This window comes from Dermacentor albipictus, chromosome 5, assembly GCF_038994185.2.
Source record: "Dermacentor albipictus isolate Rhodes 1998 colony chromosome 5, USDA_Dalb.pri_finalv2, whole genome shotgun sequence".
NCBI lineage: Eukaryota > Metazoa > Arthropoda > Arachnida > Ixodida > Ixodidae > Dermacentor > Dermacentor albipictus.
In genome coordinates, this window is record NC_091825.1 from 139,804,738 (window position 1) to 139,832,276 (window position 27,539).

The 27,539-nt window shown below is 46.4% G+C and overlaps 1 protein-coding gene and 1 long non-coding RNA gene across 2 annotated transcripts in view; one reads left to right on the forward strand and one right to left on the reverse strand.

Annotated features, from left to right (window-relative positions):
* Positions 1-27,539, reverse strand: part of LOC135908381 (uncharacterized) — a 397,530-nt gene that overhangs the window by 342,593 nt on the left and 27,398 nt on the right. The window contains exons 2-3 of the mRNA XM_070539005.1: positions 21,058-21,171; positions 5,854-6,000 (exon numbers count right to left, since the gene is read on the reverse strand). Coding sequence (XP_070395106.1) covers positions 5,854-6,000; positions 21,058-21,171 — 261 coding nt within the window. The remainder of the gene's footprint in view (positions 1-5,853; positions 6,001-21,057; positions 21,172-27,539) is intronic.
* On the forward strand, positions 508-21,169 carry LOC139060126 (uncharacterized). Its single transcript, XR_011514623.1, has 3 exons — positions 508-576; positions 19,348-19,398; positions 21,043-21,169. It is a non-coding gene; the product is annotated as an uncharacterized lncRNA (long non-coding RNA).

Genomic DNA, 27,539 nt, shown 5'->3' on the forward strand with positions numbered 1-27,539 from the left:
GTAGGACGGTTTCGCATTTGCTCAAAGGGGTAGAGAAAAGCAGAAGAATGAGTCAAATTTAATACCCAGTGTTGTATTTTGACTTATTTTCATGTAAATAAGCTACTTAAATGTTTTCTCCTACCCAGCTTAGGCTAACGCTGATGAGAATGTGGCACTTCTTTTCGGGAGCGCCCTCACTTGTGCGCGGTTTGCCTCCGTAACATTTTCTTCACTTAAACAGAAAGTTTCCTGTGAGTATAGTGTGCTTTCCTCCCAGGCGCTTATCTCACGACAGTGATTTAAACGCCTGCTGGTCAAGGCTCGCGATCAGAGCGTAGGTTTCGGCATTGGGGCTTTGTATACATTTCATGTATAACATTGTCATCTACCGTTGGGACGGTAACCACGATTGGACCCGCCAAACTATTTTCTTAGTCCATTCCCGATCTCGGAATTGTATGTTGTCGTCTAAACAATGAAACTCTTCAACCGATCTCGTTCTGTACTCGCAACACCGCCAGACCACAGAGACTTCGCCCCCCGTTCAAGTCCTCCACTGATAAAGCCTGGCCAGTAGTCACGCAGACTGAGCAAGTATGCACTCTCTTGATGTCACAGCGTTGCTGAAGTTTCCAATGGCAATGGATCATTGACGCATATGCTAACTGAATGCTGGCGCTTGCTGCATCGTTAGCATTGCCCACGTCTGCTGCTGCTGCTGGAAAAGCTTTTTTATTTTCTGCTCCCCTTTCACGAAAACAATCACCGCAACACAAGTGACAAACAACGTACGAGGCAAAAGCGAAACCTGCTCAGAAAGGACGCTAACTATCTATTTTCTTTTATTACATGTACCGGCCACGCATGTACCCAACGCGCTTCTCGTGCATTGGGCATTCTGCGTGAACGCCATGCAGCCCACGCTGATCGAAAAAACAAAAAACAAAATAAAAGAAACATAATTTTACTTGGTGCCCTTCGGCGAAGCAGTTACTGCTGCCATCAGCCAATGAGGGATTGCTCTTTTTCTGAACCGAGGCGAGATTTGATGACGTAATTACCTTCGCCTGCATGAAAAACGATGTGGGTGGCCTTCGCTGCTGATGTCGCTGCCTCAAATTGATATCGGCAGTTGGCGGACACCGAGCAGAGAGGAAACGTGCTCGAGTCAATTCATATCGAACTACAGGTGCGGATCGAATGCTGCAGAGCGTTGTTTGTTAAGCACAGTTAACCTCAAGTTAGCTTCATACCTTCTATGTTCGATCATGCTTCGTGCTTCGGTCGCGTTGACAATACCTCGGTGCTGATCTACTTGAATGAGGACTGAAGCTGTCCTTGTGACATGGTTATAACTGTGCGTGAACGGCGCATCGCACAAAGCTGTTGGCTAATAATACATACTTCTCTAATATCACAGTCCATAACACCCGCGGGGTCTGAGCTGAGAAACGTATGTGCTCTATGCAGTAAATGACTGTGAATTTCAGCTGTTTATTACACGTTATAGCTAAATGGAATAACAACGTATATAGGACAGGAGAAACAGAATAAACGAACGTTCATTACGTTTGTCCTGTACTATGTGTTGTTACTTCATTTAGTTACACGCACTGCCCGAAAGCTACTCTCTCTTTCTTGCCGCTTAATTTGCCACGCTATGTCAACTAATGTAAACATCTAGGTTGAAGTCTGATGTGACCAAAGAAAAGCTTGCCGGCTTCTACGGGGATACTAGATGACAAAAAAAGAAAGAATAGGAACAAAAAGGAATGTCAAGCGAATGCTTAAAGCGAAGAGCCCAGCATTTTGCTTAAGGGGCACATTACAAGATAACTGTATTTTCGTTTTAGTGCATCCCTAAACAGCGATATTCTCACAAGAGAACAATGGCTCTGCGTTCTACTGTCGCTTGATCCCTTATTTCAATGCCAAAATTACTCGTGCTGCATGGTGGATGCTTTGCAGAGTGACGGGTTAAGCCGTTAAGCAAGTCAACATTCTGCCAATAGCTTCTTCACTTTTACCTCCACGCATGTTGCCTTGTCCACTGCGAATCTGCCAAGTATTGTCACCAAGCCCAAGCTCTATCCAAACGTCTTTGATTTACCCGTATAGGCTCATTAAGTTACGGTGGTAGTGGTGGTGAGTTGTAGCAACAGGCATGTTTAGCCTGGCGATCGAAGCCGGCAATTACTCCGCCCGAGCGTCTTTTATAAAATCACTGTGGTGTTTCACCCCATGTCCATCAGACCAGCCTCTCTTAAAAACCCGATAAGGAGCCACGAAGCTTCTTTGCCGGCTATTACTGGTCCTTCGGGAACACACGGTGTTTCAGGCACGTATGCGGAACGTCCTTTTGTTGTAGATTTTTCAGGAGAGCTTCCTTCAGTCATGTCCTACATGACATACGCAAGAAAGCAGCCCCTCTGCGCAGAAAAGCACGACAGTATATATAGTCACGTTATAGTGAACCTGAAGAAACAAATATTGTCAGAAATGCGAGTTAAGAGTCTAACTTGTGCCCGGAAAGGCGAGAAACATTCAGATCACAATGATAGCGGCAGGCATAGCTGTCAATTATCGAATCTATGTACTCCCACAGATCAATTGTGTCGGCCATTTGCACATGTCTCATCATACCGTTCCAGAATAATCGCTAGCGCTGACATGCATTCGAGAATGTATGTACACCGCTATCAGCGATTCACGCAGTCTGATCAGGCCCGCCTCCTCCGCTCTTCACTATACCGGGTGATTGTTGGTGTTGTTGTTTTTAGACTGCAGATAACATTTAGAAATCGCCTGTTGTAGACACGGACATTAGTTGCACGAACAATCGAAATGCATATTCGGCTAACTAACAAAACTCTACTAATTAAGTTTTTAACTAATTGCAGTACGGCGCATACTGCAATTCATGAATTGTAGCAGATAAATTCGCAAGACCTGTCCAACTGGAATGAATTCTCAGGGTGGCAGCGGTGTCGAGAATTCATTCCCACAGTGTGCAACGAAATACACTGGCATCCCAGTTATTTTCGCGCTTCAGTGCATAAAAAAAGTAAGCGGAACAAGAGTGCATTTTTTTTACCGCAAGTCTGACGGCCGCTTTGATGACAAAAGAAAAGAAATAAATTCAAGAAATAACAAAATCCGCAAACAGATAAAAATCTCGATCTGGCGCATGAAGTCTGGAAAAGTCGCATGAAGCTGCCACTGAACAAAGCGAACGTATCGGGCTCGTCCGTTCTATCCTCATCCTTTACTATTCTCCTTTATATTCTAGACCACTATGTCTGGTTCACATACGAAGCTCCCCCTTTATTGGTCCCCACGCGGTACTGCCATCGTGGCTCGCGTCTATAAATGACTTAATGCGTTCGTCACGACGAAGTCACGACAGCGTGCGGTAAGAGCTCCCATTGCCCCGTGACCTATGCCGTACCGTTATATATATATATATTACGGCTCCCATGTATACAACTGTGTGATATATCCGACCGACAACGATGCCATGCCACATAGCCATTAACCGAAAAGAGAGAGAGAAAAATATGAAGAAAACCTTAACAGAAGATAAAAACTGTGTTTCCGCATCGCATACGTGAGCGCCCGTGAAGTGATTGATATTCTCCTACGCACAACATCCTTCCCGGCATCCCTCGCGACGAGGTCCTTCTGCAAAGTTCGACCCCTCCCCTTCTCCCCGCCCCTTCCCCATCGAGGCGGCTTATTGTTTCGCTGTTTGCCTTCCGACAACGGAAAAAGCACCTTAACGATGCATGCTCATTCGCTCCTGTTGCTCAGCGCCGTAACTCCCTCTGTGCCAAGCATGACGTCGCTCTGTGAACCTCTTGTTATATTGACGACGACGGTTGGGGTGCGCACACTCGCGTTACTCGCAGGTGCGGCCCGCGGAATCAACAACAGTTGCGACAGACAGAAATGGGCCCTCGCGCAACACGCACGTTTTACGACCCCGGGAGCACCGCCGCGTTGCCCCGCCGAGCGCCCATGCCTCCGACGTGTAGCTTCATTGTCTATTACCCCCTTATCGCCGCGCTGCCTGCCGGCCTTCGGTGCGGGCTATTTTTACACCGAGCAACCTTTCCCGGTGGTCCGGGCTGCCGCCTGTGAGGGTGACCGGGAGGCGAACTGCCCGGGGCCGTATACGTCAGCGACGTCCCCACGGTCACTTTCGCTGCCTTCTCGCTTTCAAAAGACCTCCAGAATTTCATCATCATTATCCCCGCGGTTGCCTCCTTGTCCTTTCTTATTGCAGATGTTTTTGCTAAAATAAATTAGCCTTCGTCTTCGTCCTCATCGCCAGCCGGTTTGAAGTCGCGGCGGAACGAAGGCGTCCGGCTGCTGGAGATCTATACGATTAACCCTGTACCGCGGCAGTCAAACACATCCTATACGCATCCTCCACCGACCAATTTCAATATTTCATCGTTCAGTCTAACGATTAGCAGCCCAATGGTCAGCACATATGCTCCTACTCTGATACACCACCGGTTATCTCTGCTACCCATTATAGGCGACCTGCCCGACCTTCCCCCAACCCCCTTCTTTTATTCTTTCGATGTACAGCTACGGCAGGCGATATCTCAAAGGAACACTAATGAGAAAATAAGAATAAGAAAGAGAATGAGAATTGTGACGACAAGAACCAAATCATCAACAAAAGCCCTTCGTTCTCAACGCTGTTGTCATCCGGCGACGCAACTCTACAGGCCTATCTTTGCCAGTATTTCAGTGTGACGTCATCGCTTGGCGCCGCTATAAAAGACGACCGGCATGATTTGGTCATCTGTGGGCATGGCGGATCCAAAGCTGCCATGTCGCTAAACGGAAGTATTCTCACTTAGTGCAAGTTAGCCCCCATTTTAGTTCAATACGTAGTGATTGTCAAGGCTTAGTGGTCCTGCCGTGCCCACGGCGTTGTTCTGTAATAGCGTATGACTGTTTTGTCATTTGCAAACTACTCAACTACTCATTTGAGGCGATGTCGAGGAAAACCCAGGACCTACCCAGATGTAACTGTACGAGCAACTACTTGAAGGTCAGGCAGAAATTTGTAAGGAACTATTAGAAATAAAAACTCAATTTGCTGAACTAAAAGAATAGACGCACGACTTTATGCGTACCGTGGAAAATATGTCATCTGAGCGCTTAGTGCAGCATGAAAGTACTGATCAATCGCAAGCCACATTGAAATCGTTTGAACACGTGATGTCTTTTCGAACTAAAAAGCTAACAGACCTCGAAGACCGTAGGAGACGCTCTAATTATTCATGGTATAACTGAGGCCTCAGTAGATTCGGAAGGGGAACTAAATAACAAGGGTGTGAAGGGTATTTTTCACGACAAACTTGAGGTTAAATGCGAATATTTTGGGCGTATCCATCGACTTGGTAAGCAGGTGGGAAAGATGCCTGTAATAGTGCACCTGGAAGACTTTAAGGAAAAAACAAATACTGAAAAACGCGAGCTACATGAAGGGCTCGAATATCTTTGTTAAGAATGATTATTCTAAATTGACGGTAAGAAAACGCCGTCTGCTCTGGCACAGCGCAAAGGCCGAGATAGAACAAGGCAAAATAATCAACCTAATACACGACAAACTAAAGATCGGTAAAGATATGTATTTTTGTGACAAAGTACGAAACAGGCGGGTGAAAATGACCCACTGCAAAAACACCACCCCTCAACAGTAAAAAACTTGACGCAATGTGCGTGCTAACGACAAGCAACTTCGTCTCCTTAATTTGAATGCTCGTAGTGTAAGGAATAACATGGAGCCCCTTGAAATTTTGCTGCTGCAGTACGATCCTCACATTACCGTAATAACTGAGACGTGCTTACATGAAAGAGTGAATGATGACGACATTTTCCTGCCTTCCTATACGGCTTTTCGTAAGGACAGGCCATCAGGGGGGTTGGTGTGGCCGTTTTGATCCAACACAAATTTGACGCTGTCTTGCTGGAGGACGTAGCGGAACTCGAATGTACCTGCACAAAAGTAACATTGTGGGGCCACTCATTCATTTTATACGCATTATATAGACCGCCTCTCTCAACTCTTGGATACTTACTCAAATTAAAGGTAACGTGTCTAAATACCAGGACAACAAAGTTGTTTTGACTGTAGATTTTAATCTGCCTGGAGTAGACCGGGAACGTTTTGAGACCTTTTCAACCAGTACCAGTCATGCAAATACTGCGTTTGACATAACGCTCACACATAATTTGATACGATTAGTTCATGAACCAACCTATCTTCAAGGTGCCTCTAAATCTGTTTTATATTTTATATTTATTCCTCATGATTTGAGCACATCCACCGTTGTAATTGATCAAGGCCTGTCTGATCACTACCTTGTCTCAGTTGCTATTCCGCTGGTGCCGCTTTCGCAAACTATGAACCCGTCCTTTCATTGTGTGAAGGATTACACGTGCCCGTGATGCACGCGTTATCAACCACCTAGAGACTTGTCTGATAGATTTTGTCGATACCGATATTTGCAGTTTGTGGGACCAATTTAAACGCATATGTACTTCTACTGCATTGAAAACTTCATACCGCTTAAACGTAAGAAGGTGCATAAACATACGCCCTGGATGCAGGGCGTATGTTTATGCATCATTCACCTAAATCATCAAGCGAAAAGATTAAATAAAAAAGCACGCTGACCGCGGACACTATAATATATCCGACACTACACTACATATATCCGACACTATAAATAACCTTGCGCATGCAGTGCAAAACTCGAGAGGCTACTAGTTCAATACGTCACTCCCAAACTTCATAAGAAATGATCCAAACAACTTTTGTCACTATATCCGCGAAAAAAAAGAAACCCACATCCCAGTTGTTTTTTTCGGTGGTTCAATGGTATCTGACCAGACAGCCATTGCTCAACACTTCAATGAATATTTCCATAGTGTATTTTCTGGCTTTAGTGACTGTCTACCCACTAGAAAAGTAGACCATGCTGTAAATGTAAACTTCATTTCTTATCCTGGCGTCGTTGCTATGTTGCTTGGCTCGAAGACTAAAACTTCTTGCGGTCCCAACAATATACCCAGCATATTTCTTCGTAGTTTTGCCGAGTTTGTTGCTAAATAGTTATTATTTTTCGTGTCTCTCTGTTATCACTGGAATTGCCAGATGACTGGAAGTCAGCCCGAGTTGTGCCTATATTCAAAAAAGGTGGCCGTCTATCACTACAAAATTATCGCCCGAACCCATTCGTGTTGTAAACTTATCGAACACATAATAGTTCACAAATTAAACGAATGCTTAGAAGAACACTCAGTTTTAACAAGTCATCAACACGGATTTCGAAAAGTACTTTCTACTACAACACACTTAGTTACTTTAGTTCCCACCTTTTCAGCTTGTCTAGATACTAACAGTTCAATTGATGTAATATTCCCAGATTACAGAAAGCATTCGATACAGTTCCACACGATAAACTAATTACTAAGCTTCGGATGATTGGCTTACCAGAACTATTCATTTCCTGGCTTTCAGCCTATCTAAACAACCGCAGCCAAAAAAAGAAAATGGAAGACGCTTAAGCTTGAGAGTGGAACGCGATATCATTCAAAGATCCATTACTGCCTCTCACACTTCCCGGCAACTGTACCGTATGTAACCGCAATGTTTACCGGGAAACACTCGCGGTGAACGCCATACACGAAGGTGGGCTTTCTGATCGAAACGCGGCCTCTGGCAGAGGCCGCGATGTGGACGATGCGGCGGAGGCGAGCGCCATCTGGAAGTTTTTCAAGGAAGCGACCGCGCTGCTCCGCGGCCTCTGAGATATTTACGCACCGGCGTGCACGAATGGCGGACGCCGGCTCCACTCTGTTCAGTGTAGAAACACTGGAAAGGGGTTTGTTTGAGTTTTCGGGTAACACAATTATGTTTTCTCGTATATTCAAATTACAATCCGAGAGCTAACATAACTGAAAGTTGTATGTAAGTCGTATTTTACAATTTTTCCACGTATTTTAGCTTGAGAAATTCAATTATTTCAGTGAATTCCTTGCGTCACATGAAAGGCCTGGGTATGTGTGGTTCGAAAATCGTACGTAGTACTGAGTTGTTTAATGTTAAACGTACAGTCATAAGTCACGCATAAATGAGTCATCTTGACGAACAGTTGTGCAGACTCGGTGAAGCTGAGTTTCTTCGCCGCTGGTCTACGCAGTACATAACCGTCTTCCGAGGCAAAGTTGTTCTACAGCCAGAATAATGCTCAATTCTGTTGCCTGAGTTCAGACTCTATCTGTATGTCCCCCGGGTACCTTTCATAAATTCTAGGTTGACAATAATGCATTTGCGTGGATGCGGTAATGATTTTTGATGTTGTTGTGTGTGGCAAAGCCAGTGTCAAGTAGACACCATTAATTATTTCATTTGTTAATCTGTATTGTTTACATCAAGTATGATGTATTACATCTGATGTACTTTTTATTGTAATTTTCGTTCATACCACAGTTGTAAGCGTGCCTAGGGTCAATAAATTTCCTTGTCAGCTAATCCGAACAGAGCAGTGGGAAGTTGAATCTTGGTGCAGTAGATGTGTCCTACATAGACATTAGTCAAGGAACAGCTCAAATATCGCTTCCCTAGTAGATCCAAGTGATGGTAGCATAGTAGATTCCCTAGATGGGAGTCCCTTCACTGGCGAGGCAGTTTTACATGACTTTGTAGCCGAACCAGTTGCTTCTCGAGCTGTCTTTCATTTAGCTCCACCAGCTGAGTCGCCACAAGTATGTGACTCAGCCATAGATGAGGACGAGCTATTTTCGGCTTTGAAGTCTATGAAGCATAATCGCAGTACAGGGTCCGACGGTCTGACAGGCGAGTTATGTTAAGTTTTGGACACTGTTAGGGAAGCGTTCACATCACTGGTGAACAGGCTACTCAGAGAAGGGACTTTGTCAGCGTCTCAACGAGAGGGGCTAATCACTCTCCTTTGTAGGGACGAGTCGAGAAGCTCCGATCTGAGAGCATGGCATTGTAAGAGTTGGGGTCGGGCATGAAATAAGTGGTAGCTGGCCCATGCCGTCGTCCGACTCATCCACGCTAAGGACGTTGTTGAAGGGAGGGACTTGTTCTCATCGAGAACGAGGAATATGGGATTTATTTGCAAAATGTACATGAAGGGTGGAGAACGTTACGTTTTGTCAGACTAACGTGACTGAAAAAGAAAGCAAACAGCAGACAACGGCTGCTTAAAAACTCTCTGTACTCCCTAGATCCCTAGGTGACGGAAAACTGCCGTTCAACCTTCGTCAAATGGGAATTTCCAAAGGCATCGTAGTCGACCCGCCTTTGAGGGGGAGGGTTCACACACTTACTTCCGCACTTTGGTTTCACTGAACACACCGAGGGGAGTGATTCGTCGTAGACAGGGGTTGATACGCTTGACCCAAGCAGGCGCCTCTTCATCTCAGAGCTGACCGCGCAGCTAGCCGCCCCGTCTGTCAATTGACTGTGACGACTTCTGGGGCCAGTGAGAAAGCACCGCAAAACACCCTTTTCCAGGAGTTCTCTTGCTCCAAGTAGACCGTGAAGGTGACAGCGAATCAACTGACAATACTCGGCCCGCCGAACGTAGCTAGACTCTCTAACGCCGCTGGCTGTCCGCAGGAGGCGCATGGTTGGCTCTTCCAAACGACTCGTCACAGCGGGCTGGGAAAGGTTTGAAGGTCGCTTCTCCAAAGATCGCTAGTCCCGCAGGTCGATCGAAACAACTTCAGCGGGCTGTGAAAGGTTCGCAGTTCAGTACCCCTGCAGGCCGATCGTAACAGCATCCAATCACACTTCTGAACTGCGATTATAAGCTCATAGCAAAGAGCATGTGTATGCGACTCACGCCAGTATTCAGCCCTGTTTTGGGTCCATACCAGGCATGTTGTGTCCAGCAGCGCTCCGCTCAGCTTCGCGGTTTAGCAGTGAGGGACCTTCTCCTGCGGGCAAATACCAGGAAACTTCCAGGTATTCTTTGCTCCTTCGATCAGGAGCAGGCTTTCGACATCGTTAGGCATAGGCACATTTTCCATGTTCTGGAAGGGGCTGGTTTTATTGTGGGTTTTCGGCCGATGGTCCAAGCTTTGTATTATCGACCGACTTCTGCTGTTATCATACGGGACCGCGCCTCGGAGGCGTTCATTGTGAGACGTGGTGTACGGCAGGAGGACCCTCTCTCACCTGCCCTCTACGTACTCGCTTTTGAACCGCTTCTGCAGAGGTTGTCCTGCGACAGTAGAATTGGCAGGTTCCTACTCCCACCAGGTTCCCCTCCGGTTCCACTCTTTGCCTATGCGGATGAGTTGTCCATTGTCGTCCCGGACGAGGTATCAGCTTTCAATGTCTTGGAGGTCATGGACAGTTACTGCGAGGCGAGCGGTGCAAGGTTGAATAGGTCGAAAAGTGCAACCATGTATTTGAACTCCACTCCGCCCAGTCCGCAGCCCGTTCATGGTCTCCCCGTGAAAACGCGGCTGTGCATTCTAGGTTACCAATCCGAACCAGAAAGTCTCTCTCCTGAAAACTGGCAACAGGCTAAGGAAAAGCTTAAAACCAGGATTCAGGAATTCAGCGCGTTGTCATGCCCATTGACTGCTCGAGTGCCAATTCTTCACTCACTTCTGTTCTCCTTCCTGACGTACGGGGGGTGTGTCTTCTGTTCCAACCCGAACCAAGCTTACCTTGGAGAGGTTCCTCTTTCGCTTCCTCTGGAAGGGGACAACTGGTTGTGTAGCTAGATATGTGCTCAAGTTGCTCAGTGATAAGGGAGGACACGGAATTTCCGACCTGGGCATCCTATAGCTTCTGCGCCGCAAACTCAAGACTGCTCTGCCTAGTGTTAAACTACTATCTTATCTTTCGTTAATTAGGCCAAAACTTGACTACGCTTCGACAGTTTATGACCCTTACAAAGAAAATTAACATTAAGAACCCAGAGAGAATTCAAAGAAAAGTAGTATGATTTATTTACAGTAAATGTAACGCTACTGACTACCCCACTGCATCACTAACCGCAAACGGCATTGAACTATTACCAATACGAAGAAAGAAATTCGGCTAGAGTTTCTTTCAAACTTAATTATTCATAGGCTAGCGTTAGACAACGCAAAACACGTAGCCCCCTGATAAGCAGACCCACTCGACAACACTACCCTTACCCTCTAACACCAGTTTTCGAAGGACTGAGTCTTTTCGGTACTCTTTTCTTCCATAAACAGTAGCTGACTGGTATAAACTAACTGAAGCATATCCCCAGCGCCCGAGGGCGGTACACAATTTGTATAAATGATGTTGTTATTTCGTGTATTTATTATAATTGTATTATAATGAAGTTAAAATTTTTCTTAATCGTCTACCTTATGACCAAATAATTTGTGAAAAACGTGTTACAGACCTGTTTACCTGTTTCATCCTGTTCTTTTGTGTATATAACCTTGCGTGTTCTGCTCACCCTGCTTCGTCTTCTCGTCCGCAGTATCTTACAAACAAACAAACAAACAAACAAACAAACAAACAAACAAACAAACAAACAAACAAACAAACAAACAAACAAATAAATAAATAAATAAATAAATAAATAAATAAATAAATAAATAAATAAATAAATATAAATAAATAAATTGGTGGGTGGTATTTGCGCGTTGCTGTTGTCAATCCCAGGTGGCTAAGAAGTGGCGTGCCTGCGAATTATTTTATGTCCTTTCCTTGCCATTAAATTAAGCGAAGGCCTCGGACGAATACAACTTTTTTCTGGCACTCCATTAGAATACATATTCCGTACTAGCTTTCTCCACAAGCGCTCGTGGAATCTGGTTCACACACGCAAAAAAAAAAACTGATTCCATCTAAACGCTATAGAGAGAGCCTAAGAGCCCACAATTAGATCAGTCGGCAAATAATAGGCGAAAACCATGAAACAAAGTCTGCTGTATACCTCTGACCCGATTAAAGTGTCCGCGCTTTGCCGTGGAATAGTTCCACGAAACCTTGATCCTACTGCGAAAGTAACAGCCGTCACTGAAGATACAGTACAAACTGCAACAGGCGTTATCGGGCAGCGCCACGAGTTCGCTACTGTTCCCGAACACAGCGGATTCCCTGAGCATAGGCAGTATCCTCCACGACGACGCAGCGTCAGCGACCGCCCGTCTAAACAGTCAGTGCGCGTCGTCTCTGCGCACAGTGTACAGTTGATTCGACGAAGCTTAAAGTTTGGCAGTGAGCCAATGACATCACTGTAGTGAGCCACGTGACTGTTCCCGAGGCAGCACACCGAGTGCTGCGCCGAATTGACGCATCAGGCGTCGTCTGCTTTAGTAGAAGTTCAGCAACAACGACCCTGAGCCGGCCCTTGGGTCGAACCGCGGTTCGCGTTCAGTTACCGGTTCGGTTCTGGTTCAGGTACAAATAACGGTTCATCTCTGATTTTCGGTTCAGCTTCGGTTCAGTTCGACACCCTGCTTGTGAGCCAGCGCTCGCGGATAATGCACTGCGATATAAACACGAAGGCGACGGTGAGTCAACGTCGTATTTCATATTCCTGTCCTTTAGAGGCTGAAACCTTTGTCTCCCCCAAGCACGGATTGCACAAGCACGCATCGACACTTTGCCAGTTCTCTACTTCGTTACAATTCATTCTGCGTAGACCTTCGCGTATACTCCCACTTCTATAATCCCGACTAGTGGTTAACACGGGTACTGCTGTTACCTGCGAATGGTTCGATAATAACCTAATGAGAATAGGGCGCGTGTCACCAGCTACGATGTGTAGATAATTCCGAAACCCCGCCCGTTGTCCGGAAGTCATTTGGCAGCGAATGCTGCGATTTATATTTAGTAGCCCGCACGCGTGCGTTCCCGCGCTAACTATTCGTGACCGCGACTGACAGTTACTGCATGCAGGGCACCAGGCGAGCAAAAAAATGAGGCCTACCATATGAAGCAAAGAGCGGAAGCCGCAATCAACGTAGAAAACCTGTCCTAATATTACTTTGCTACAGTACTGCGAAAGGAAAGCAAACAACCAAGAAAGCAAAAGCGCGCGTTACCCGCAGCCACTTGGCGCAATTACGGCAAGGAATGCTAACCGCTGTCATTTATAGGCTCTTGAAGGCGTAGGTGTTAACCTCGCTCGCCCACTGAGCGACAGGCCAGCCATCTCAGACCGGCACGCGACAGTTCGATACGTCTGCAAGTTTTAATTCAGTTCCATGCAGTATGCTCAGGCATGTAGTTACCAGATGAGCTGTGTTGCTGTCCTCAAGGAATAACTGTGCCTTACTCGTTCAGGTCAGGTGGTTTGGATTGACTCAAAACCTGCGTCGGTGACACACAAGGAATTCGAAGGCGGTGCCGATGCGTAAGCTCACTGACAGGTCACAGATGCGGACTGCGAAAAAAATTCAATTAGGATTACGTCTCACTGGTCGAACAACTTCATTCCCTCTGAGAGACATCTTCCTGTAAGTGTGGCTAGCAGCATAGTCACAGCGTGCCGTCGTAAGACTTTTGCAACAGTGCACGGATGTTTATCTGCTGCTCACAAAAAGTGAAGTCCTCACGCATTCTTCCAATGATTAATGACGCAGGCAGGGACAGAAAGACAGACTGACAGAAAGGACTGTTCTTCCTGTCATTGTCTACATTTGAAATTGTTTTGCTAGAAGAACGTACGACGTCAACCCGAACCAATTATCCTAGCTGTTTGCCCTTAGTAACATCTTCGCATATGACACTTTTTTACTTCATTTACCCTTAAGGACAAAAGAAACAACAATAGCAACTTCGGTACTGGCTTAAGGCACAGAAGTATAGTTACACAGAACCATATTTTTGTACCAGGCAGTTTTTACAAAGCAAAATGTTGTTCTGGTCACCAAGAACACGTTGTCTATCATAACGGTGTCGGCCAACCACTTGCCCAGCGTGGCACGAAATAGCGAAGCCTTCGTCCTAAGGCTCTGTTCTTGCGACCATTAATCGAAGTGCGGCCTCCGAATAGCGTCTATCTCATTACTCGCAAAGCAACTTTTTTTTTCCACACAAAGCGCACAGCTGGGTTTTCGCCGTCCTGCACCAAACTGCAGGAACGATAAGGATATACACTCCACGCGTTTCTCGCTCCACATATCAGATTGCTCGAGAGAAAGGCCACCACCGCTGCCAAGAAGCGCTGGATCCCTCAGCACAAGTTGGCGACTCGCGTGCAAAGACGTCTCAGCGACTGCCGCGTCATTGAGAGCTTCCGCCTGCAACGGCAGCTTCGTCGAACGGCGACCGCGCTGACGGAGGTCGGTCGCCGCATTATGGCTGTGGTCAGCGCGACAAGCGTCGCTCTTGTTTCGCCTTTGCGAGCGCGAGCCAACGGACACTGACCAAGGACGGCCTTGGCCGCCTCCAGGCGGGGAGATAGCCCACTGCGATTCGCCGCAAGCTGGCGCGTGTTGCAACGCGCGATGATTTGTGGCACGCGTTCTCTGCATATTACGTGTCGTTACTGCCGCTGGCGCGAAGAACGCGCCGGGCGCTAGTAGCTATGGCGACCGCGAATCACGTTATTGTGGGGACAGGCCCGAGGGGATATTCGGACGCGTAATAGGAACCTTGGTGTTGTAGGTTGCAAGGTAAAGCAAGAAGGCTGACGAGTGCGTATTTGATTGCGCGCGCACGCGTGGACTTGCGAGGCATCGCTCGGAGTAAAAAAATAATTTCTGTGGCTGTCGATCATATATTAAGTTGGCAGTAGTTGCGGAGAGTGACGTAATTGTTCCAAAGCTCTGGCGGTCTTCTGGTGTTCACATTCGCCTCGTAAGAGCAAATTGTTTCTAGACGGCGCTTTTCAATGTTCAAACTTCTCAGATACATATGCAGGGTGTCCCAGCTAACTTTAGGCAGAGTTTAAAGATATGCGAATGCCACGTAGCTGGACAGAACGAAGGTAATGTTGTTTGCCGTCGCTTGGATATACTCAAATTATTTTTTAAAATTCCGCATCTTTAGACAACTAGACACAATTAATTATTCAGCTTCTGAAATATTATAACTAGATGAAAAGTGTAAATGAGAAAATTGTAGAGCAACATGAAGAACTCCCGATACAGCTTTCTGTTGCTCAATACTTAGTACATAAAAGTGTTTTTCCAAGCGTGAAAGAAGGCTGCAAATGTATGCGGAATTGCCGCGCGACTGGCCGTTCGAGGCAATTTGCGTGCATTCGACCATCATTACGGGTGAGCAGTGAGCTCCAACACAAAATATACAGAAACGTCCGGTAATCGTGCTCCTGCACGCAAGGGCAGATAAAATGTGTCTCCTTATGGCGTCTCGCTGGCTTTCCTATACCCTCCATCGTCCAGAGAGCCTCATTCTCTCTTGCTCCCTGATAGCAGGTCCTGTCAGGACACGTCGGGTGAACCCACACAAAGGAATACGGAGAGAAACTACACCTTGGCATAGAGGGGATGAACGTAGGTCACGTCAGGTCAACCCACACAAAGGAATACGGAGAGAAACTACTCCCTGGTAGAGAGGGGATGAACGTAGGTCACGTCAGGTCAACCCACACAAAGGAATACGGAGAGAAACTACTCCCTGGTAGAGAGGGGATGAACGTAGGTCACGTTAGGTCAACCCATACAAAAGAATAAGGACAGAAACTACTCACTGGCATAAATGGGGTGAACGTAGCTCACGTCGGGTCAACCCACACAAAGGAATATGGAGAGAAACCACTCCCTGGCGTAGAGGTGTGAACGTAGGTCACATCAGGTCAATCCACACAAACAAATACGGAGAGGAACTACTCCCTGGCACAGACGGGATGAACGTAGGTCACGTCAGGCCAACCCACACAAAGGAATACGGAGAGAAACAACTCCCTGGCATAGCGAGGTTGAACGTAGGTCACGTCATGCCAACCCACACAAAGGAATACGGAGAGAAGCAACTCCCTGGCATAGCGAGGTTGAACGTAGGTCACGTCCCCACACAAAGGAACACGGAGAGAAACTACTCCTTGGCATAAGGGGGATGAACGTAGGTCACGTCAGGTCAGCCCACACAAAGGAATACGGAGAGAAACTACTCCCTGGTAGAGTGGGGATGAACGTAGGTCACGTCAGATCAACCCACACAAAAGAATACGGACAGAAACTACTCCCTGGCATAAAAGGGGTGAACGTAGCTCACGTTGGGTCAACCCACACAAAAGAATATGGAGAGAAACCACTCCCTGGTGTAGAGGGGTGAACGTAGGTCACGTCAGGTGAACCCACACCAAGGAATACGGAGAAAAACAACTCCCTGGAATAGCGAGGTTGAACGTAGGTCACGTCGGGTGAACCCACACAAAGGAATACGTAGAGAAACTACTCCCTGGCACAGAGGGGATGAACGTAGGTCACGTCAGGTCAACCCACACAAAGGAATACGGAAATAAACTACTCCCTGGTAGAGAGGGGATGAACGTAGGTCACGTCAGGACAACCCACACAAAGGAATACGGAGAGAAACTGCTCTCTGACATAGAGGGGATGAACGTAGGTCACGTCAGGTCAACCCACACTAAGGAATCCGGAGGGAAGCCCCACTCTGGCGTAGAGGGCGTGAACGTAGGTCATGTCGGGTCAGCTTACACAGAGGATTACGGAGAGAACCACTCCCTGCCGTAGAGGTGGTGAACGTAGAATAAAGGAGAGTAGGATTTGAACTGGTGCCTAATCCCGTCGCACACACCCGACGGACAAATCTTCATTTTGACGAGCGTGACGATGAGGCACGTCATGTTTTAGGCGCTTGGCATCCGTTTGATTCACTGCCGCACAAAGTGAAGCGCAACAACGCGCGAGGTCCCTCGAGAATGATTAGGCCGGAAAGGTGCGTGAAACAAATGCTCACGGTGTTACAACTCTTCTTCTGCAGTAGGCATGTTTAGGTTCAGCTCCATGTTTGCTTGTTTGTTCGTTTTATACTTGATCCTTTTCATTAGATTATGGGCTGTAACGTCCTGATACTGCACAATGGATTCTAGGGAACGCCCTAGTTAGTAGTTAGTAGTTAGTAAATTTGACCACTAGGGTTTCTATTGTTTAGGTCCGTGTTGGTGAGCTTGTTTGCTTCTTTAGCTTGCCTTTTTCCTGTTCGTTTACTAATTTGCTTGAATATTGACTAAACTTAGAAAGTCGAGAGTGTAGAACGGCAGTGACGTGACGATTGTAAACGAGGTAGCGTATAAAAATACGCGCTCGCCAAGTCTGTCAGTAGTAGTTTTGACAGGCGAAATGTTACAAAAGTTTATTATCAATGTTCCACCGGCTCCTAGCGATTCATCAATTTATCCAGCCGGACTTCCAACAAAAACAAAGCCCGGTGTCACTTGGTTCGACGGTGTGCAAAGAGCTGACGCTCCAACGGCATGTGCTTGCCCTGCGTTTCTACAGAGAAAAGATTTGCTGGCAGAAGACAATTTAGTTGGGTCCTGGGAAGCGTCTAAGTATATATGTATTATGCAAGCACGTCATCAATAAACTTTATACTTCAATCCCGTGTTCACAGAGCCTCACATCTCTGCGCTAATAAGGTTTTTATGTCCCCAGTGCCGCAGGAAGATGTATTGAAGAAATCAGTGTCAGTCAAGGGACAAGTCCACGCCAAAAAATAATGCCTTAAGTATTCAGTGTATTCGTTATTCGCCGTTTATAGATTACCACTGAACTGCACCGATTAATTTATATTGAAGGTCAGTAGTGATGTTACACGTTCTATTATCTTTGATTTGTTTTTGTTTTGTTTTTATATTTATTTATATATTCCGAAATTAAGTATTCTTACACAATACCGCCTCTCTTTTCTTTTGTTCTATTGGTTTCGGAAATTTTAGCCCGAAGTCACGTTTCACTTGATGAATCACTGCGCATGAATGGTACGGTTAAGAATGAAGATATAAAACGGTAATATAAATGATAAAACAAAAAATTTTTTCTCCGCACAGTTGACCTACTTAACGCTGCTCTGCGGACTACAGTTAAAGGTTGCCTTTGCGGACGGTGTGATTAATTCGCTGTTGCTCGCGGTATGCTACTAGGGTGTTCTATGGAATGTGTTAAGGTTTACTTCGTTATGTGGTCTTTATTAAGTTTCGAAGCGTACATGCTCGCGTGACAACGAACGTACAATATAACGCCATAGTCAAGTCTTGCAAAACTATACACACCGATTTTTTGCTCACGCAGGTGTTTTGTTCTAGTAAAATACAAACAGAACACGCCCTTATCTCTTAACAGCAAACCACGCAAGGCGCGCGCCGGCTCATCTTCACAAAACACGAAAGTACCGAATCTGCCAAAGAGAGAAAAGAGAGAGGAGAGAAGTACCGTATCTGCAAAAATGTAGTCAGCGGACTATACATGTTTCAAACTCGAGATCTACGCGTGGTGCGAGACATCTAAGAGTGCGGCATATACACGATTTATCTCTGATAGTAGGTACACATAAAAGAAAGAACATAGACTGCGCTAAGTCGCATAGCGACATCACATAGGGGCACAGGGACATCTATAATTTACAGTCTAATGAAGGACCCAGGGTCTTACTGCATGATAATAATATTGTCTTTTATTTATTTATTTATTTGTTGCTTAGATACTCTATACTGGTGGCAGACTATATTTAGAGAAGTTATTTTCAGCCAGAACGCGTCCCTTCTGGCGGACCATAGTGCAGACCATAGTGCGAAAAACACGGCACACGCTTAAACAGGGGTGGTGCAAGAGCGGCCAAATTTCGGGCGCGCCGCACTGTTCAGCGCGCCTTTTACTGAGCACCGCGGGGTCGAGCGTCGTGCATCTCATGCATAAGTATATAGGAGGCCGCGCAGAGCCGAGGGGGCCCGTCGAAAGGCATTTTTCTTCGTTTTGAAAATGCGCACGAAGGCACTTGCCTCACCCGAGCGAGCGACTCTGCGAAATGGAATAAAAAGGGGGCTAACGCCGAAATCCTGCCCCGCGTTCCGTTCGGCGAAGCAGAGCTCTCCCGGCCGCCCGCGTTGAATAATAAATAAAAGAATTGATGGCGAAACACCACGAACAAACGAATGGCGCACCGCAAATCCGCGACTTGCGTATATGTAATACGTGCTGCGCGGACGGCCATCGCACAGTGTTTGCCTTCGGCGTGGGATGTAAATAGCACAATGGAAGCCTCGCCGCCAGGGTTGGAAAATACCTGGTGCGGAGCTGTTCCGGACGCTCTTTTGCAAGAGGCCCTGTATCTTCAGTGTTCCGTGTACTCGCTGCTTCGTGTTTTCTTTGCAGGTTCCGTGCCCGTGTCGTTCACAAAAGGACACCAAAGAGAAAATGAATACGGTTGGTATTAGTAAATTATCCATGTAAATGTAAAATGCACCCCTCCCCCCTCAAAAAAAAAATAAGAAAGAAAGAACCACTCTTTTACCATGTGCCAGGACAAACGCAGAAACGAAAAATGGGTGGCGCCGCGGCGCCACCTTCCCGCACTTGCGCACGAGCTTGTTTCGAAGCCGCGGATTTTGATTGCGTCTACTCCGCCCTGCCCAAAAAGATCTAAAGACCAAAATTATCGAGCTTCAAAAACTTGTACTTCGCCACAACGGCCCCGATACAACGAGAAAGAGAGGGGGGGAGGGGGAGGGCTCTTTGATATTTGTGTCGTCACACTGGCGTACCGGGGCTGGGGTTTCGGTGCCAGGTTCGTGAAGAAAGGACTTTGACTTTCATTTTCCACTAATAATCAAGTAATAACCACGAAATTAAGAATGTAGAACTCAAAGCTTGCGTTCGCGCAAAAGGTGGATTTTTCGAAAAGCAGATTTGGGTTCATGTATGTATATTACATGAAACATTAAGTTAAGATAAATGTGGTCTTTTACAGTGCTTCGCAACCATGTCTATGGGTTTTTGTTTGTGTGCGGAAACTTCTGCCGCACCCTTTATTTAGGCGCAGTTAAAGAAATATAGTCTGCCTTGCTCCAAATTGCGCCAAACAACATTACCCTGGTTGTGTCCACGTACGTGGCACTTGCAAATTTCGCAATTTTGGCACGAAGTTACTTGGGGCAGCCATTATATACGGTTGTATGTGTACGCTACTACATGATATGCTGAAGGGACGCTTACAACGAGACCTACCCAATATCGGTTCAATATATATATATATATATATATATATATATATATATATATATATATATATATATATATATATATATATATACAGGCCATCCCTATATATATATATAGGGATGGCCTGGAGACGTAACGGAAAAGACGGACGGACGCAAAGACACAGCGGAGCCCGAGTTGAGCCCGAGTTTGTTCTTTTAGCTCCTTAACTGCTGTCACAGCAGTCTTTAATTGGAGGCGATTAAGTATCACGCATAACAGCGCAATTCGGTCCACCCATGGTGCCGCAGCTCACACGTTGTCGACCGGGGTTAGGAACTATGGTGATTACCAAAGGAAGTTAGCCTTCTCGATGCTACTACTTCTTCCTAAATACCGTGTAGCCGATATGAACAATAAACGATACCTGCGACACAATCTAGTAAATCTGCATGGAGATACCACGCATGCCACCGTAAGAAGAAACGCAGACAAATAAAGGCTCTAGCAGCACAGGAAGCTGTGGCATCTATAAACATCATTGGGCCATAGTGGCCTTACATCGGGAAAGATTTGTCCTCGCAACTTGTCCTACCTATACAGAACTACCTTGGAGGGGTTACGGACGAAAAGTCGACAGAAACAGCAGTGAATATGGTGAGTATAGTATAAGTGCGAGCCCGGAGCTTAATTCGCAAAGCTTTTGGTTCGTAAATGACCTCCACCATTGGCTGGCTGCCTCCGCTATGATACGTCCAAAACCAGGATTGGCTGGAGCTTTCTCTTACGAACAATTCTATCGTAAGATCCTTTTGTGAATACGGGCTCTGGTCTGTGGGCTAACGGACGTTATATACGCCTCCTCTGCAGCTCTGGGAAACTTGCCATCGCTCCACAACGCGGGACGTCCTCGCCCGTGTCCGGTTGCGCCAAGCGGTCACCCACCCGCCGGTCCTTTTGTTTCTCGCCTGGTGATAAATGTGCTGCCAACTTCACGGCCTGCGCAAACAAAGCGGAATCCATTTGTCCCAATTAAAGAACCGGCGACGAAGAAAAATAAATAAATAAAAGAAGGGTGCGCTTTGTCGACTACCGAACGTGGAATGCAGCCCGAAAGGCTGCATCACATGTTCCCACTTAACGCTCGCGCCACGTGTGAAGGACGGCTCGCATCCTTTAGAAACGCAAATAATGAGCGTTTTCTATCTGTACTAGAGGGCGTTTTAAAAGTCATACTCTCCCCTGCGCGTCGCCACCTCACCAGTAAAGACGGTTGATTGTATGCGAGTATTCTTACGCGTAAATAAATGAACGCCTCATAATTGTAGACAAACGAGGCCGCAGTGTTCTTATAATTGTCGTTCACATTAAGCCTTCGTGGTTGCTCATAAGTTGCGGCCTTCTACTACCGAGGTCAGGCAATCGAATCCCCGCGGCGGCATGCAGTAGCATTCTATAATGGGCGGCTGCTAAAACAACGGCGACAGCATCAAGCCTCTCGCGAAAAAATATCTGCATCAGGGGCACTATAACGTAAATCTATTCCGAACTTTTCTATTCCAATTCTGTAATCAGCCCTCCACGATTGGTCAAAAACTTTTTTGGACTAAACCATTTCACCTGTCTGTCACGCGACGTCACGAAAATTGCGATAGCTCCCATCTGATATAACGTGTACGCACGGAATATGCATGATTTGACCGGACAAAAGAAAAATAGTCATTTCTGATTCGACGCCTCTTCGCCATTAGCCTTCGGCTACTGGTCAAAAGTTTTCTGGCTGCACCCACTTTTCCTGCCTCTCACGCGACGTCCAAAAACCGCAAGAACTCACGGCGTCAAAGTGACGTGTACGCGATAAAGATGCATTAATATGCCGAACAAAACTGAATTTTCTTCTGAATAGCCGCAGGCTGCCCCGTTCCGAAAGGAATAAAAGATGGCTGCTGCCGATCACTCAGGCACTGGCTACTCGTACCTGTCAACGAGCATGGGTTTATTTCCGTGTAATAAAACTTTTTGCGTGGCCGTGTAACGTTTTCAACCACTTTCGGTACGTTTACGACCTCGTTCTGTCAACTCTTCTTTGCTGAGGATCTGTTTTAGCGTCATTTTTAAGCTTCCGTGGCATGCCGCCGCGATTGTCGACGAGCCACCGCAAGCCAAGTAAGGGAAAGCGGACCAATCGCAGACGTCGTCACCACTCTCTTCATCTGCTTATCGATTGTCAGTGCAGTGGCTCGGCCCTATCGAATCCCTCTCCACTTGAGCGTGCTCCTCGCCTCTTGTGAGCCAATTAGAAAAGACAAGCCGCTCAGTGTAGGCAATGTTATTCGTTTTTCAAGCAAGCAAAAAGGACACCCTATGAACGAGAAGAGCGCTTGATTGGTTTGTGCAGACAACCCTGCGAGTGACCGCCCAATGCTTGCGTCGGCCGTTACGCAAATTTGACGTCATGAGATTGGAATAAAAACATATTGGAATAGTTTTACGTTATATGGCCCCTGTTCACTAAGTGATTAATGTTGACTTATCGTCATTCTTTTACACTACTTGCAATGTTGTACTTTTGCTATGTAATATGGTGCTGTAACTTTTGCTGTAAAGTGTATAATTAGTCGTGAATGCTTTTTTTACGGGAGAATAGGCCTATGTCAGGTTTTTGTAACGCCTTTAGCCTCTTCGTCTTAATTTTCTTCTTCTTCTTCTTACTACTACTACTACTGATACTACTACTTCTACTACTACTGCTACTGCTAAACCCGCCGTGGTTGCTCAGTGGCTATGGTGTTAGGCTGCTGAGCACGAGGTCGCGGGATCGAATCCTGGCCATGGCGGCCGCATTTCGATGGAGGCGAAATTCGAAAACACCCGTGTGCTTAGATTTAGGTGCACGTTAAAGATCCCCAGGTGGTCGAAATTTCCGGAGTGCTCTACTACGGCGTGCCTCATAATCAGAAAGTGGTTTTGGCACGTAAAACCCCATAATTTTTTTTTACTACTACTCACTTTTACTTACTTGCTTACTTACTTTACTTGCTTACTTACTTGGTTACTTACTTGGTTACTTACTTTACTTGCTTAATTTACTTGCTTACTCTACATACTTATACCCCTGTCAAGCGGGCACGTTAAGTGTACTTACGGAGAGTGCACTCGGTTTTAAGTGCACTTTCCGAAATTTAACGTCGCAAGCTGAGTTTACTCTCAGATGAGTGCACTCCGGTAGGAGTGCGTTCACAGAACGCACTTTGCTGGTCGAGTATGTAGCCTCGCCGCCAGCGGTTTCAACGGTACAAAATGTAATACATAGTAAAAGGACACTTAAGTTAATTCTAGCTGTTGAAGAGCTTTTAACAAAATAATCAGAGCATGACTCGCTGATATTATGTGCTAGCAAAATCAAATGCCGCCTCGTCGCACGCCACCATCTTGTTCTCGATTGGCCTATAGAACACGACGGCCAAGACTAATGGCTTGGTCGTCCTTAACTTGCAACACTCTTATGATAAAAATACTTTCGTTTTTTGTTGAGTAAAGATAGATTACGATTGTTTTTTAAATTTAAAATACAACTAAAGCAATCGTTTTTTAGAAGTTTCTTTTATTTTAATCTACATCTTCAAAAAACATGGTTTTAGACTGTCGCCATTTTTTTAGTGCGAGTGCGCTCTGTTTTCCCGTTTAGCACCACATTGCCTAAAGTGTCACTCAAGGTCCCGAAGTGCAGTCCCCGTAAGTGCACTTAACTTGCCCGCTTGACTGGGGTATTACTTTTTTATTACTACTGCTGCTGCCGCTGCTCGCCGCTGCCACGTCAGGGGGTTAGTTCCCAGCGTGTATATTTATACATGGCAGGAGCGCGACAAAGAGGAAAGGCGACGTGAGAAACTCGTTTGAACTTTTCTGTCGCGTCGTCACAATACAGGTTCAATAGCGACAACGGCAATCACATTTCAACAGGGACGTAATGCAAAAACGCTCGCGTACTTGGATTTAGCTGCACGTTAAGTAATTCTAGATGGTCAATATTAATCCGGAGTCCTTCCTTACCGTGTTTATTCTAATCAGATTGTGGGTTTAGCAAATGAAGCCCGATAATTTAAATAAACTTTAACGCTAGTGCCACGATGCGATGCGCCGTGGGAGGCAATGACAGTGCTAACCTTATCGCAGGCTATGAACAATGGCGCACAACAACGCCTCCAGTGAACACGTTTCGCTACGTGTTCTGTGCACTACGCAGATAAATACAAGTGGTGCACGCAAGATAACGTTAGCATCGACTCACCACTCTTGTATTGCACTAAGCGCTGAAGAAAAACATTCGCCTTCAACATCATGCAGTGCCAATTACGAGAGAGAAACAATCTTTAACGATATGCTGGAGATGTTAACCTGGCTGTCCAGGTTAACTCTACTCCAGATACTGGGTGACGATGCTACTCCAGATACTGGGTGACGATTATGATATATACAGGAATGAACACCTGCCAATTACCGTTAATCAACGCAAACAGCACAGAAACCTTCGCTTACAACGATTCCTACAATGCGTGGGATCCACATATTTTTTTCCTCTGTATGCCTCGCCACCAACGTGCTACGCTTCACACGCATGGCAGGCCTCTTATGCTTTGATAGCGGCAAACGCACTTAAAAGGGGTGCCGTGGGGAGGTGCTAATGAAATGCGTTCGGCTTCAGCGCCCAGCGAAACTACTGCATACAGCCGACAGCACCTGCTAAGCGATAAGCACCGACGATAAAAGCGTTTCCTTCTTTTGCTTTTCCTTCTTTCTTTTGCATTGCCTTCTTTTACCTCTTGCAATACACCTGCATAGGCCAGAAGCAAAAGGCAACAATAAAGCGGACTGGATTAAGGGAAGGGGAGTAGGGGAACGTGTTTCGGTCGAAAGGTGAAGAGGACTCCTATAATCGTAAAGAAGGGCCCACGCTCGTAAATATTAAGCACGGTAGAGCGTGTCGCATGCTGCGTGCTTAGTATAGGAACCATACAGCGTCCTCACGCACATTGAATCTTCTAAAAAAGTGAAGTGGCCATGGCCCACCCACGCACACACACGGTTTGTGTGTGCAATGGTTGCGGAGTCTTCGTTGCACGTACAACACCATGGTCACCAGAGGTCGGCGAACTCACGTGAGCCGGCTTACTGATATTAAGACCCGTGATACTGAGTTAGCGCTGTAGTGAGTCCGAGTGGGGCGTGAACTTGAGTGAGTCGAGGACAGCTCCCAGGGTCGTTAATCTGAGTCCTAGTTAATCCAGATGAGTCCCCATAAGTGAGAGCTTCCGTTGAGACGCGCAGAAGTGTGCCTATGTAATAGTATTGAGTCCCAGTAATGGGTGCGTGTGTGAGCCTGAGTGAGTAAGAGTGAATCACATTATTCTACTTATATTTCGAGCCCACGAGAATACGTGCGAGACTCAGTCCATGTGATCCCGTAGCCCTGCTTCCCCAATGTCTTAGTCAAGACATGTGATTGAAGGAGTTGTATCTACTAAACGAGATGTATGACGTCAACATGCATGTACATCGCTACGTAAAAACCGTTCAGCATGCCATTGAAATATTGTTCAGACATGCGATTAGTACACTTAACATCGTGCATCATCACAACTTCTCCCTTGCACCCGACCACGCACAAACATAGAAATATATTGCACCCTTTCGCCAGAACCTGTTGATAGTGACAATACGTGTTGTCGTAGTCGTGGGTTGGGATCAAAGCATTCGTCGCAATAATGACGAGACCAGCATTCGCGGATCCAGGGCGATGTCCAGATGTCCTGAATCCCCCTTGAACAAACTCACGAAGTCCCTCTTCTTCCCAGCTGTTACTGTTCTTTTGCTCTGAGTCCTATTTAGTTCAGATGAGTCCGCATATGTGAGAGGTTGAGTCGAGATGAGTAGAAGTGTGCGTCAGTACTAGTACTGAGTCCCAGTAATGGAACAATGGAAGGAACGATGGGAGTCCTTTCTCTCCAGCACCGACCGAGACATCGAGACACAGGTCCTGACACGAGCTGAAGACGTCATGGGGAACTACAGCCAGGCAGCCCACGAAGCCTAGCCTCCCTTACCCCGCACAACTTCAATTCATATAGTTGTTACTTACTCACTTGCTCCGGAGAGACAAGAAATGTTTAATGATTATTGAGGAGTACCCGCCAGCACGTAAAAAACGCGCCGTTAACAAATCTGGCGCGGATGTCGCACTCGGCTCTCCACCGCGAACCTACAAGACCGGAAAATTGAAAAGGGGGTCAATACGTATTTTTGGGCTAGTTGCTTCATATCCGTAGTAAAACAGCGCTATAGAACTCAAGGAACCAGACGAAGAAGAATGACACGTAAACAGCGCCCTGTGTACGTGTCGTTCTTCGTTTGGTCCCTTGCGTTGTCTGGCGCTATCTTACTACGGAGATGAAAAGGGGCGTGAGGCGGATGCACATTTGGCCAAAGTCATATGTCCTCTACCGACTCACTACTCACTATGGTTGCGGAAACAGCGGTTGTCTGAGCCCCGTGACTGCGGCCGCCGTGGCCCTTGTAAACAAGCGAGCAAACGCCAATCAGAAGATCCTCAGTGGCAGGCGCTAGCGCATGTCCAAATGTGGCGGCGCCCATGGGTATGATGTTTTAAAATGTATGTTGTGGATTCTAGTTCTCTATAATATGGTCGCATCTAGACATCTTATCCTCCAGGCCACTATACGTCTTAGCGAGGCAATGAATAGCGTATGTTGCTTTAAAAACTTGCTCGGAAATGCAACTGCAGGTCACGGGATGCATTCTAGGGAGCCGGTTTGTTTTCTGTGGCAAAATGAAAAGAGTGAATTCTTACAGTTCTAAGGAGAACACCCACGTTAACCTGAACTTGTCAGCTTCAGCTGCCTAATTCTGAGATTCACGCACCCGTTCCTTTAGTGATTTGGTTTGAGTGAAGAGGTCCAACATACTACAGCAACACGGGGACCACGAGACGCCGTAATCGAGGAAGGCTGCAGATAAAATTTTGAACCACACAAGCATTTATTTATTCCGCCTTCATCAGGATGGTGCCACCGTAGCCGTGATTGAAATCGCGACCTCGTATTCAGCAATCAATACCCACAGCGGCTGATAAACCACAGCGTTGGATAATACTATGGCAACGCTCGAGTGTACTTCACATCCTGCACTATATCTGCACAGACACCGTTCCGCCACGAAAGTTACCCCTGTTCCAGCGTTGAGCTTTCGCTATATATGATAGAATCAATATCCTCCCGCGCCGATCTGAAATGACAAATGAAAAGAAAACCCGTTTAGAATAACCGCTTGTTCCGAAAGCCTTCTGCATT